Genomic DNA, 13,090 nt, shown 5'->3' on the forward strand with positions numbered 1-13,090 from the left:
CATCCCCCCCCCCCATCCATCCCACCCCCCCCATCCATCCCACCATCCATCCCACCCCCCCCATCCATCCCACCCCCCCCATCCATCCCACCCCCCCCATCCATCCCACCCCCCCATCCATCCCACCCCCCCATCCATCCCACACCTCCATAAAATCGAAATACTCCAGTCCTGAAAAGTAACACTTAAAGAGTGTTATCAGAAAATCAAGTATAACATAACAGTTAAGTGCAAACAGACACTATGACTACAAGTTACACAGGTGTATGTCGGGAAAAACAAAAACACACCAGAAACATAAAAACATTGTCTGATGGTCGACGCTACAACAAAAGACAGGTTGTTTTCATGACATACTGTAGAAAAATACAATGTTCTGGTTATAAAATACTGCACAGCTACCAAAAGGTTTCAAAATAAAACTGTGGATGTAAATACAGAAGAGTTTGATGAGTGATTCCTTCCTTTCTTTGCCCCAATAGTTTCTTATATCTGGTGACTTCCTACTTCCTATAAAACTGGGCTTCACATGCCCTGGAAATCACAGATGCCATTCCTTCCACTGTTGATATGTAGCCTAAAAGGAACTCATTTTGTAACCACAAACTCAGTGTTGCTCATCAAAATGGTCTGTTAGGTAAGAATTTGAGTTCAAATGTGTTGACCTCTGTGCGTCTCCAAATCAAAAGCATTAACTGGTTATAACAACGTATATTGTATTTACAATTTGAAAGTGATCTTGCTTTTTCCACCCCACCCTACAAGCACGGGCGACAGTTGGCGCGTGTACTGTGGCTGACATTGACAAGCATATACTCTCAGCCTTAGTCTTTTTGGCACGTTTCTTCCTATACAAAGTCAAAATGATTCATCATGGTCAGTTGAAAACATGAAACCTAGAGAATATGCACATACAATTAAAACACAAATAACATAAGAACAAATCCTGACATTGAACAGTATGATCAACTGATACCTACAGACCACACCTATATGATTGACCTATGAGGCCGCATGTTTTCACAAACTCTACTCACCTACCCACTCTGCATGGTGCTCATCAGAGAGAGAAAACATCGATGGTTCGGAGCACAACATGGGACATAGCTATTTCATAATGAGACTTTTCTATTCCAGTACAGAATCTTGGTTTGGTGTCCTGTGATAGACGTGATACTCACAAATCACAGCCATTTGAATGTGGTGGCATCACTGTATTACAACATCCCAGCCTAAATACTTCTATTATCAGAGCCAAACAATGCAATGCAATCTACCGTATCAGTGCAGTACTGTACATCGAAGACTGTGCAAAATGCTGAGTGTCGATGTCTCTAACGACACCGTGCTGAAAATGAGCCTACAGTACCCGAACAGTCAACAGTGGCTAGGCCATCAGAGGATGACTCCAACAAGCACATTTCCTTCTGTTTTAGCTGTCAAGCAACACAATGACCGATTTGAGGGTCACAAAGAAGTGGACAAATTCTTGAGTTGATGATTAATTCAGATTCAGTGTTAGTGTCAAACCATCTCGTGATTTTCCTATATGTTGATGTATATATCGAATGGGCTCTGGTAGGTGAAATACCTTGATGACCCCAGTTGTCCTAGATTTGTGAAGCTGTGGAACGGTACGTGAATTTAAAGCAGCACTCCTGTACCTGAAAATAGGCTCTTTACAAAAAACTACTTTCATTCCCTGCACCCTTGCATACAATTTCCAATAATCCCAACATAAATAAATATGCTTTATGCTGTGTATTGGGTGTAACACAGTTAACATAGGCTAAATACTAGGATATATACTACGGCTATTTCTTAAAGCAATGGCTGAAGTCGGGGACTTTGACCAATGTTACAGAGCCAATAAAACAGGGTCAATTAAGGAGACCCCACCAGGCAAGGTGGACCACCTTCTGTGTCTCAGGCCTGTCTGCAATTCACCACATCAACAGCATCTATTGCACATTAAAATCCTTGGGCCTATCCTTGCCAAAGCTCCCCACCCCATACACAGACCTCTTTCAGATGTTGTGCTGCACTCAACAACAAGACGACAATTAACAACAAATTAAATACATGAATAAACCTAGTTCCCCCTAGTCCTAGTATGGATTAACAAGGTGGATCCGCTTCTGCGTTAGAACCCCTAACTTCCTCAATTAGAATTGAGGTTGACTGAACTCCGCTGTGAGTAGCTTCAGGGGTATATGAGGATACCAGTAGGGCAGAACACCTTCAAAATATGACCCCTTTTAATAACCAAGGGACAATGGAGCTTTGGAAAGCCATAGCAACGTCCTGATCTGTGGAACTGAATAAAAGTATGCTTTTTTTGGACTTGCTGCCTCCTTCCGTTCTAACAGAGCTCCGCTGTGGGCTAGGATACTGGAAAGAGTCACAGAAGCATATTATTCTAGATAACAACATTCCTATTGAGTTTTTAGATAATAGGTGAGAGCAGGAACCGTATTCATCTCTTTCAGGATTCAGAGTCGATTTGGTTCTGAGCTAAGGGAGATCTTAAAAGGCAGCACATTGACTTTGTGCCTCCTCAATCTGAATCGTACTTGAAAGATGAGGACAAAGCCAAAACCAAAATGAGGGCAAAGATGGACAAGCTAGAGAGACTATGGCTGTGTCCGAAATGATATAGGGCCAAAGGGTCAAAAATAGTCCACTATATAGGGACTCGGATGCTATTTCAGACACAGCCCATGTCCATATTAACCCTGTGGTCCTCTCCTGATCATGATACACAATTACCATGAACAGACATGAATACTGAACATAGAGAAGGGGGAAAAAAGGAAGAACATCCATACAATAAACATTAACACGTGTCAGATTAAAATGTTAGTGTCAGAATGCTCTATCCTCCAGTCGGTCGACCTGATAGATAGGCCCCAGGATACATGTGCTCTTCCCACGAATCAGGCTGATGCTATGACATCACACTGCCCTGATTGGTCATTCCTTCCGAGGCTAAAAAGCCCTCTGTCCAGTAACATGCCCCCCCCCTCTGACAATCTCCCAGTAACCCCAAGGTTTTGTGGCCGCAAGCGTTTAAGAGTAGATAGTGATGACCTCGCGTCCGCCCCCACGGACCAGGAGGACCCGGTTGAGACCCTCCAGCAGAACCTCCAGGAACTCCATGTCTGAGACGCCAAGGGTCAAAGAGGAAACAAGTCACATCACATGACAGGGGTTTATGCAGGTCCCATGACAAGGGGAGTACATTAGCTCTGAAGCTATTAGTTCTAGTACGCTTTAAATATACACTACATGACTAAAGTATGTGGACTCCTGCTCGTTGAACATCACATTACAAAATCATGGGTATTAATATAGAGTTGGTCCTCCCCTTTGCTGCTGTAACAGCCTCCACTCTTCTGGGAAGGCTTTCCACTAGATGTTGGAACTGCTGCGGGGACTTGCTTCAGCAGTGAGTGTTGTAACCGAGGACAGATGATTTTTACGTGCTGCGCGCACTCGACAGTTCTGTTCTGTGAGCTTGTGTGGCCTACCATAACAGCACATACAGTTGACCGGGGCAGCTCTAGCAGGCCAGAAATTTGACGGACTGACTTGTTGGAAAGGTGGCATCCTATGATAGTGCCACGTTGAATGTCTGTCAGCCAATGTTCCCTCTAAGAGAGAAGCACAGGATTGAATTTCACCAACCACTTGATCTCCAAGGCATTCCTAGTCAATTGCCAAACATTTCTGTAAAAAAACCAACAATAAAGCTTTGTGGTCCTATTTTTTTTGATATGGTGTCATATAGCCAACCTCAAATTTTGAAATGTCCCGAACATCAATGCACTGGCAGGGCAATTCAAGAAAAGCCTGTATGTGGTGATAATGTATTGGGCCTATAGCTTACAGCACAAACCTCATTGCTACAGTACTGTTTTTAATTGGTTAACGTTGCATAGGCTTACGTTTTTTAAGTCATGTTAAAATATAAATCTGAACAGATCTCGGCTTGCATTTTGACTCAAAGTGATCTTCTTGACTCAGAAAAGGTTGGTGACCATTGTTCTATAGTTTTCCCTGTTAACACTATTAACGTTTCCCTTTACCGTGGGAATTGTGATTGAATCAACACAATATTAACCACTTTCAGTGCAACATACCGAAACAAAACGAACTACGCAAGAGATTTTGTTGTAGGCAGAACGCATCGGAGTAGGATTCTATTTCATTGACAGGCACTACTCAACCCGTACTCTACACAGACCTGTGTGGCATATACACAATCAGAGCTCCTGTAGGCCTGTATGCAAATAGGCCATTGCCATATATGGATCTGTGCCATACACTTGAACTGGACTGTGTTTACAGCATGAGCGATTGTGAGTAGATGCACTTGTTTTGAGATCAAAGCGAGAGCTACATGTAGTCACGTGCACATTTTGTTCTTGTCCTTTGCTAGTTAGTAAGTTACTAGCCCAGTTATAGATAATTTGTAGTTGCACAGAATTTTCACACATTCAAGTTTGCACTCCGCAGACCTGAAATTTGCTCAGTGCGGAAAAATGTTTGAGAGAACACTGCTGTCAGCAACGGGTGTGGCTGAAATAGCCAAATCCACTAATTTGAAGGGGTGTCCACATACCTTTGTATATAGAGTGTACAATCAACAACTTAACTATTAACTAAACAACCTTTGTAAAGAGATCATCCTCGACCTCGTCAGACCGCTGATGAAGATGCCATTCGAGTTAACTTGGGATAAACATATTCAACTAAGCAACGCACAATTCAAAACACATGCATAGTCAAATTTGAATAAACAGACATTTTGCTGTAAAGGATACAGTTCTCGTCGCCCCCTCTGTTTTTGGGCGGTCCCGGCATGTTGAGCAGGACCAGGTGGGCTCCCTGTGACTTGTTGACCACCACCTCGTTCAGCTTGACCGCAGTGTGCATCCGGCGCACGTTGGACTGGTTCCTATACCACACAAGGGTGACAGTGAAGAAGAGCAGGCTCAACCCAATACAACCCTGACCCTCTAACTTCTGTCCCTGACTTCTCCAATAATATTAATGGACTGGATTTACATAACACTTTTTCAGAAGCTCAAAGCTCTTTACATTGAATCCTAACTAGAAACATGGAAAGTAAAACTAACTAATCTGTCACTCTTCTCACGTAACACTCATTAGTCTAAGCATTCATTAATGATTGATGAAACACTTCCTGATCATGTTTTTTTAAATGAACAATTACAGTGCTATTGTCAGATTGGCAGCCTTTAGCACACAGATGAGAACATGAAGCAGGTCAGCTGGTGGTTATGATAGTGAAGCCTTGGGAGTTATGTCACTCTGAATTAAGGCTCAGTATGGGCAGTCAAAGCAGCGTCACACTTCAAACAGAGGCAGTGGCAGTAGGGTGGTAGAGAGGATACACTATTGCAGGCCTGGTATACTGACAAATACAGTGGGCAAGCCTGTGGGTATGAAATATTCCATTGTATAACTAAGCAATAAGGCCTGAGGAGGAGTGCCTGGATACAGCCTTTAGCAGTGATATATTGGCCACATACCACACAACCCCGAGGTGCCTTGTTGCTATTCTAAACCAGTTACCAACATAAAAAGAACAGTAAACAAGTAGTTTTGCATCATACCTGTGGTATATTGTCTGATATAGCCAATTAGCATCCAGGTGTCAAACTACCTGGTTCCTAGCACTGCGTTGTATACACAGTATTCCAATATTCAATTGACCAGTTCAATGTGATATTGGGTGTAATATTGATAGCCCTTCTTGAGTTAGAGTGCACAGCAACACCAAAAATGCAGAGCATGATATGCAAATGGTTTGAAGCAGAAATCGCCACATCACAAATACAACGAGGCACTTCCAAAAAAACATACGCTTTCCACCCAGTTGAGATTTAAGGACAATATCATGTTGATTGCAATGACCAATTGAAATGGATTTTGGACCACTGATATTCTTAATTCTTTGGTTCTATTCCGATACAGAACAGATGCATGGAAAATAAAGCAATATTGTTCACACGGCTAAGGTCTGTATGGAAAGCGCAATTTTGATTGCACATGCTACATAACATGACATGTGTACCCTCCCATCACAGGTACGCACACACAAACAAACACACTTGCATGCACACACACAGACACACACATAGTCCCAGTGGCTGGGAGGTCAACAATATGGAGGAGACAGAAAAGGACTACTGTCCACAGACATTCACACACACAGCCTAAGGCACTATGGCAAAGAGAAATGTGACTTACAGACTCTCCCACTCTCTAGAAGGAGGAAAACGAGACAAAACAACAGAAACCGACTTAGATGTTTTATAGAAACCCCTTGCATGTCTACTGTTGCACATAACAACCACCCCACAGTTAAACACTTCCCTCAGTTTAAAGGGATGGTCAAAGTCAGATGTTTTCATTACTCAACAGTAGTCAAGAAGTGCAAAAACATCAGACAAACTTTGATTTGGAAGTGAATTATCCCTTTAAAAACGGTCTTTATAGTATCCAAATCATATTTGGGCTTGTTACAATTTTGGGCTATGTAATGTACTAGTGGTTATATCTGCCTTTTTGAGATAGTGGGTTCTGAGACACAAAGACATGATGATCATTAGTTCAGACAATGCATGTGGTCTGCGTGGTGGGGCCATGCACTGGATGTGTCCACACACACACACACAGTCAAACAGGTCAACATGGAACATGCCAACGCAGCCTGAACACACACCATGCAGGCCATGTAACCATTTCAAACCGGCAGGCTCTGGGGCTCCTGCAGTGTGAGCAACTGTCCACTTGGCTCCTCCATTTTGGCTCTGGAAGGTTTAAGGATAAGAGGGTTCATACGTAGCACCTGACTTACGGTTTCATGTTGAAGATGTCGCGCACGCCCATGCTGGCCTCGGCGCGGTTGCGGTTGCGCTCGGTGAGGAACTTATCCTTGGTCCAGGTCATGTGGACCCGGTCAGGGCCAGCGTCGGCCTTGTCGTTAAGTGCGGCGTGAGACGCCGTGTTTCTGTCATGGATCAGCTGGGCCTGAAGGAGAGGGAGATGATGAGAGAGTGATAGAGAGAGCAAGAGAGAAGAAAAGAGAGAGAGACTACAGGCTAGAAACCATAGAGTTGCACAAACCAGGTAGGTTATTATAGTTGTGGTTTTATTTTTGTTTTTATTTCTATTCATTTTTTAAATTTTGGGGGAAAATTTTGTTTAGATTTACTCATTTTTACTTAGCATATATTTATATATATATTTTTTTATGATTTAGTTTTAGAGACAGAAAGCATGCATGGGACGCTAGGGGCCATTGGTGTTGTATAGTTACTTGTGTGTTTTTTAGGATGTCACTTCTTGCAAATGAGGGGCAGTAATACTTAAGGTGATGGGTCAGGTCATTAGTTAGGTTTAAATTATAAAGTCAATCTCAATGCGACTTGGATTTTAAAATAACAGCACAGACTGGTTCAAATAGTATGATGGAAGAAAACCATGTTTACACCAATCTAATGCTTTTTACTAGGACATGTAAACATAATCAAGCTAGCTATCTAGCCAATTCTTTCCCTTATAGCTGGCGAGAGCTTAGTGATAGTGAGGCACAAGCTAGGCCTATTAGAAACATCGACATCTCCCGGCCACATTTACCATCCAGATTCAGTAGCTTGAAAACCCTCAAAAATCATGAAAACCCTATTGAACACCACATTAGATTTTTGCCTAAAGTTGAAAATGAATTCATTATGTTTTTTATTTTATTTAGTTAGTTTTGGAGTTAAAGATAACAGTTTCAGTATAGTTGTAGTTTTTCCGAACAGGTTTTTAATGATTTTATTTCAGTTTACTGAATAGTTTTTTCCTAATTAGTTTTAGTTTCAGTTACTATAATAACCTTGCCTGGTAGCAACAACACCACTAAGACAATCAACAAACATTGTAAAAGCATTTATAACTGACTAACACAATCAAATCAAAATCCATGATGTGCAAAACAACACCAGTGTTCTCTAAACAGGCCAATATCCCTTATATATCCCTTATAAGGAGTGAGGCACAAAGTACTGTCTGGAGCTACAACACAGTGAGATGGAGTAATGGTGACGTCCACGGAGAATTAACCAGGTGGAGAGGGATGAGTGGAGAAAGGAGAGATGGACAAAAAGAAGGATTACACCACAGTGCACGCATGCGGAATGAGGTGAGTCCATGACGTCCATTATGCCACTACGGTGAGTAACCTGCACAGTTACACAGCCACGGTCACCATCTACCATAGAGGGTCTATCCGGGGATGACTTTAACTCGACATTTTGACTGGGCTTTAACTTACTTTAGGTCCCGGACTGTTAGCAGCTGTGGATGTGGCTGTGTAAGTGTGGTCTCTGAGGGTTGGTGACTGGGGTGTAATGGTAGTCTCAGTGGGGGCGAGGGGCTGCAGTCACAGGGGCATTGGGGGTACAGATGGTGGGTGTTGGCTACCTCGTCCTCCTGTGTGTCCTCCAGCTCTCGACTGGGGCCAGATTCTGAGCCCGCGGCTCCGGTTTGGTTATTCCTCCTGATGGAGCTACGTGACGAGTCAGTGATACTCTGAATCTGAGGGCCGTGTTGCCCCGTACCGCATACGCAGCCAGACAGGAGAGGGGGCCAAAGGTCATACAACGAACACTAGGCCAAGGTGGGCTAGGATAGCCCTGATACACACAAACCAATAACATACAGGGGTGGCAGGTAGAGTGTTGGGCTAGTTTCCAAAAGGTTGCTGGTTCGAAATCCCTGAGCCGACTAGTTGAAAAAAAATGCCCTTGAGCAAGGTATTTAACCCTGATTGCTCACGTAAGTCACTCTGGATAAGAGTGTCTGCTAAATGACTAAAATGACAAATGTTTAAAACAATACAGTGACTTCAGCTAGTATTCATACCCCTTGACTTATTCCACAGTTTGTTGTGTTACAGCCTGAATTCAAAATGGATTAAATTGATTTGCTTTCTCATCCATCTACATACAATACCCCACAATGATAAAGTGAAAACATGTTATCATTTGTAGCAATTTTTTGGAAAATGAAATAATAAGTATTCATACCCCTGATTCAATACATTGTAGACGCACCTTTGGCAGCGATTACAGCTGTGAGTCTTTCTGGGTAAGTCTCTAAGAGCTTTCCACACCTGGATTGTGCAACATTTGCCCATTATTATTTTCAAAACTCTTCAAGCTCTGTCAAATTGGTTGTTGATCATTGCTAAATAACCATTTTCAGGTCTTGACATATATTTTCAAATAGATTTACAAACTAACCTGGTCACTCAGGAACATTCACAGTCTTCTTGGCAAGCAACTCCAGTGTAGATGTGGCCTTGTGTTTAAGGTTATTGTTCTGGTGAAAGGTGAATTAATCTCCCAGTGCCTGGTGGAAAGCAGACTGGACCAGGTTTTCCTCTATGATTTTGCCTGTGCTTAGCGCCATTCCGTTTTGTTTTCTTATCCTGAAAAACTCCCCGGTCCTTAATGATTACAAGCATACCCATGCAGCCACCACTACGTGTGAAAATATGGGTAGTGGTACTCAGTCATGTGTTGTATTGGATTTGCCCCAAACATAACACTTTATAAACCAAAAAACATGAATCGCTTTGTCACAATTTTTGCAGTATTACTTTAGTGCCTTGTTGCAAAACAGGATGCACGTTTTGGAATATTTGTATTATGTACAGGATTTTCACTCTGTCATATAGATTAGTATTGTGGAGCAACTACAATGTTGTTGATCCATCCTCAGTTTTCTCCTATCACAGCCATTAAACTCAAATTATTTTAAATCATCATTGGCCTCATGTAGAAATCCCTGAGCAGTTTCCTTCCTCTCTGGCAACTGAGTTAGGAAGGATGCCTGTATCTTTGTAGTAACTGGGTATATTGATACACCATCCAAAGTGTAATTAATAACATCATACTCAAAGGGATATTCAATGTCTGCTTTTTTTTTACCCATCTACCAATAGGTGCCCTTCTTTGCAAAGCATTGGAAAACCTACCTGGTCTTTGTGATTGAATCTGTGCTTGAAAATCACACCTCGACTGAGGGACCTTACAGATACTTGTATGTGTGGGGTACAGAGATGAGGTAGTCATTCAAAAATCATGTTAAACACTATTATTGCACACATTCCATGCAACTTATTATGTGGTTTGTTATTTACATTTTTACTCCTGAATGTATTCTGGCTTGCCATAACAAAGGGGTTGAATACTTATTTACTTAAGACATTTCAGCTTTTAATTTTAATTAATGTGAAATAATTTCAAAAAACATAATTTCACTTAGACATTATGGGGTATTTTGTGCAGGCCAGAGATAAAAAAAATATATATATATATTTTAAATTCAGGCTGTAACACAACAAAATGTGGAAAATGTCAAAGGTTGTGAATACATTCTGAAGGGACTGCATGTCCCATCTATGTACTGTATGTCCCATCTATGTACTGTATGTCCCATCTATGTACTGTATGTCCCATCTATGTACTGTATGTCCCATCTATTTACAGTATGCTTATAAGACTAATGTAATATCAGGTAATATCAGAGCTTTCCAACCAAGTGAGGTCAGGGTACATCCATGGCTGTTCAATGTGACCCAAAGCACTGACAAACTAAATCACATTCCCATGACACTTTTCTCTTTACAGACCAACTTAAAGTAAGTGCACTCAAGAAAGACCTGAAACAATCGCATTGCATTTAAAACACTACAAGATAAAGTTCTAAAGGAAAATACCATTCATTTTCTGATACAGGTGTTGCAAAACAATAACAGATTATATCAATACTCGCTTAATTCCCATAATGACTTGGAGTGCATCCCAAATGGCACCCCATTCCACATTTAGCGCACTACTTTTGCCCAGAGCCTATAGGCCCTGTTCAAATGTAGTGTACTATGAAGGGAATAGGGTGCCATTTGGGGTGCAATGTTGAAGGGCGATTGCTGCACTGTTGTAATGAGTGTGCCCTGCAGACAGGGGGCGGTGTTACCTCTCTCTCCCTCTCCGTCCGTGACAGCTGCATCTGTTTCAGCATCTGAGAGCGCTGCTCCATCACCAGGGTCTTCTCATAGGTGAAGGCTGAGATGTCGCTGTCGTGCTGTACTCACACACACACACGCACACACATTATCCAAACGGTAAACTAAACATCACACATTTTTTATATTTACCAAAACCCTGATGAAACTATTTTATTTTTTACCCCTTTTTCTCCCCAATTGGTAGTTACAGTCTTCTCCCATCACTGCAACTCCCCTATGGACTAGGGAGAGGCCAAGGTCAAGAGCCATGCATCCTCCGAAACATGCCTGCCAAGTCGGCACTGCTTTTTGACACACCGCTCGCTTAACCCGGAAGCCAGCCGCACCAACGTGGCGGCGGAAACACCAGCCAGCTGGCGACCGAAGTCAGCTAGAGCGCATTGGGACAAGGAAATCCCGGCAGGCCTAACCCTCCCCTAATCCTGGACGACGCTGGGCCAATTGTGCGCCGCCTCATGAGTCTCCCAGTCACAGCCGCCTGTGACACAGCCTGGGATCTAACCCGGGTCTGTAGTGACACCTCAAGCACTGAGATGCAGTGCATTAGACTGCTGCGCCCCTCGGGAGACCCTTGATGAAGTTCTATTGAATGAAACATTGTATTAGTTTTAAAGTGTTTGAGGCACTTCCAAGATCTTCAGAGTACGACAGTTTCTTCCTTTTAATATCTAAGGATATCAAAAGAAACTGACAAATATGAGAGACATTTAAGAGTGCTTGACTTGATGGAGCTACACCTCAGGTTTCGTCATCTCAAGCTATCGGTCAATAGGGAGATGTCAGTGCACCAGAGGTCTACAGGTAAGCTCACCATCTCTACCACCTCCACCTCTGCGTCCAGACGAAGGTGGTAGAGGAACATCTGCAGGTCCTTCTTCATCTGAATACTGTTGTCATCCATATTAGCCACCGTGAAGATACGCATCTTACACTTCCTCCACACCTGAGATGCGTGGGGAGACAGGAAGAGAGAGCAAGAGAGAGAGAGGGGGAGTGTGAACACAAGTCATCCCTAGCCTAGGGTATGGGTGTATAATGATACGTGCCCCTATTTGTGTGTTAATAACTAAGTGTGTGCATATGTTAGCGCGTTTGGCGGTGCATGCGTGTTTGCGTGCATGCACCGCCAAACGCATGAGTGTAATATTCCACCACAACAGACTGTGAATGGCGCCACTATAGATACCTTGTGCTGGCGAAGGAGGAAGGGCAGTAGCATGAGCAGTCCTCCATCATGGACAACCCACCACACGTCTATGGTGCCCTGGCCCAAGCGGTCCGCGTTGGTGGGGAAGCTGTCCACGTTCTTGGCCACAAGCAAGGCTTGATGGGCCGCTGTGGTCTCACGCACAGTCTCTGTGGAGGGGATAGAGAGAAATGCTGTTAAATTAGCGAATGCACGCCATCTCAGTAATGGTATTGCATGGGGTTTAGTACCATGTGATAGGGGTTATGCTCACATGACAAGTAAACGTCCTGAGCTAATTAATGTTAAGACTGTTTTGGTGTGGTCTCAAATCCAAGTGGGTCACACTGACTCACCGATGAAGTTCTTCCAGGATACGGGGTCGTTGGACTGTTTCCAGGTGCCAGGCCAGGCCATGAGGACCGTGTTGTGTTTCATGCCCCCAAGACCTGCTGTCTGGATGAGGTGGGAGAAACCATCACGCAGGTTGGACGACGCCACCACGTGGCAGAAGCCCTTGGTACGCTCCGTCGTCATTGACGACTTGATGTTCTGTTGGAGAAAGTCACGAAGAGTGAGAAAAGGTTTCCACTAGTTACCACAGCCAGACTGACTTGACACAATCGGAATGGAATCAACCTGGTAATTAATGTCTATGTTGGTCTACCAGTAGAAGGCAGGCAAGTCTCTGCCAGTGGAATAAGACTGGAAATGTCAACAGCCACTAAACCTCTCTGGTTGGTTCTCTTAACAGGTCTCTCTCAGACACATAGGACACATCTAACTTACGA

General features: G+C 43.2%; 1 protein-coding gene across 7 annotated transcripts in view; it reads right to left on the minus strand.

Annotated features, from left to right (window-relative positions):
• Positions 1–367: 367 nt before the first annotated feature.
• slc12a7b (solute carrier family 12 member 7b) overlaps positions 368–13,090 on the minus strand; it is a 71,087-nt gene continuing 58,364 nt past the window's right edge. For 3 of the 7 annotated variants that reach the window (XM_020494539.2, XM_020494541.2, XM_031836145.1), the window contains exons 18-26: positions 12,656–12,851; positions 12,300–12,469; positions 11,925–12,056; positions 11,062–11,169; positions 8,503–8,616; positions 6,890–7,062; positions 6,280–6,294; positions 4,827–4,960; positions 368–3,161 (exon numbers count right to left, since the gene is read on the minus strand). In XM_020494539.2, the coding sequence (XP_020350128.1) occupies positions 3,070–3,161; positions 4,827–4,960; positions 6,280–6,294; positions 6,890–7,062; positions 8,503–8,616; positions 11,062–11,169; positions 11,925–12,056; positions 12,300–12,469; positions 12,656–12,851 (1,134 nt within the window). In that variant the 3' untranslated portion in view covers positions 368–3,069. The remainder of the gene's footprint in view (positions 3,162–4,826; positions 4,961–6,279; positions 6,295–6,889; positions 7,063–8,502; positions 8,617–11,061; positions 11,170–11,924; positions 12,057–12,299; positions 12,470–12,655; positions 12,852–13,090) is intronic. The other 4 variants (XM_020494544.2, XM_031836146.1, XM_020494543.2 and 1 more) reach the window with 3 other exon arrangements.

Source organism: Oncorhynchus kisutch, linkage group LG11 (assembly GCF_002021735.2).
Source record: "Oncorhynchus kisutch isolate 150728-3 linkage group LG11, Okis_V2, whole genome shotgun sequence".
Classification (NCBI taxonomy): domain Eukaryota; kingdom Metazoa; phylum Chordata; class Actinopteri; order Salmoniformes; family Salmonidae; genus Oncorhynchus; species Oncorhynchus kisutch.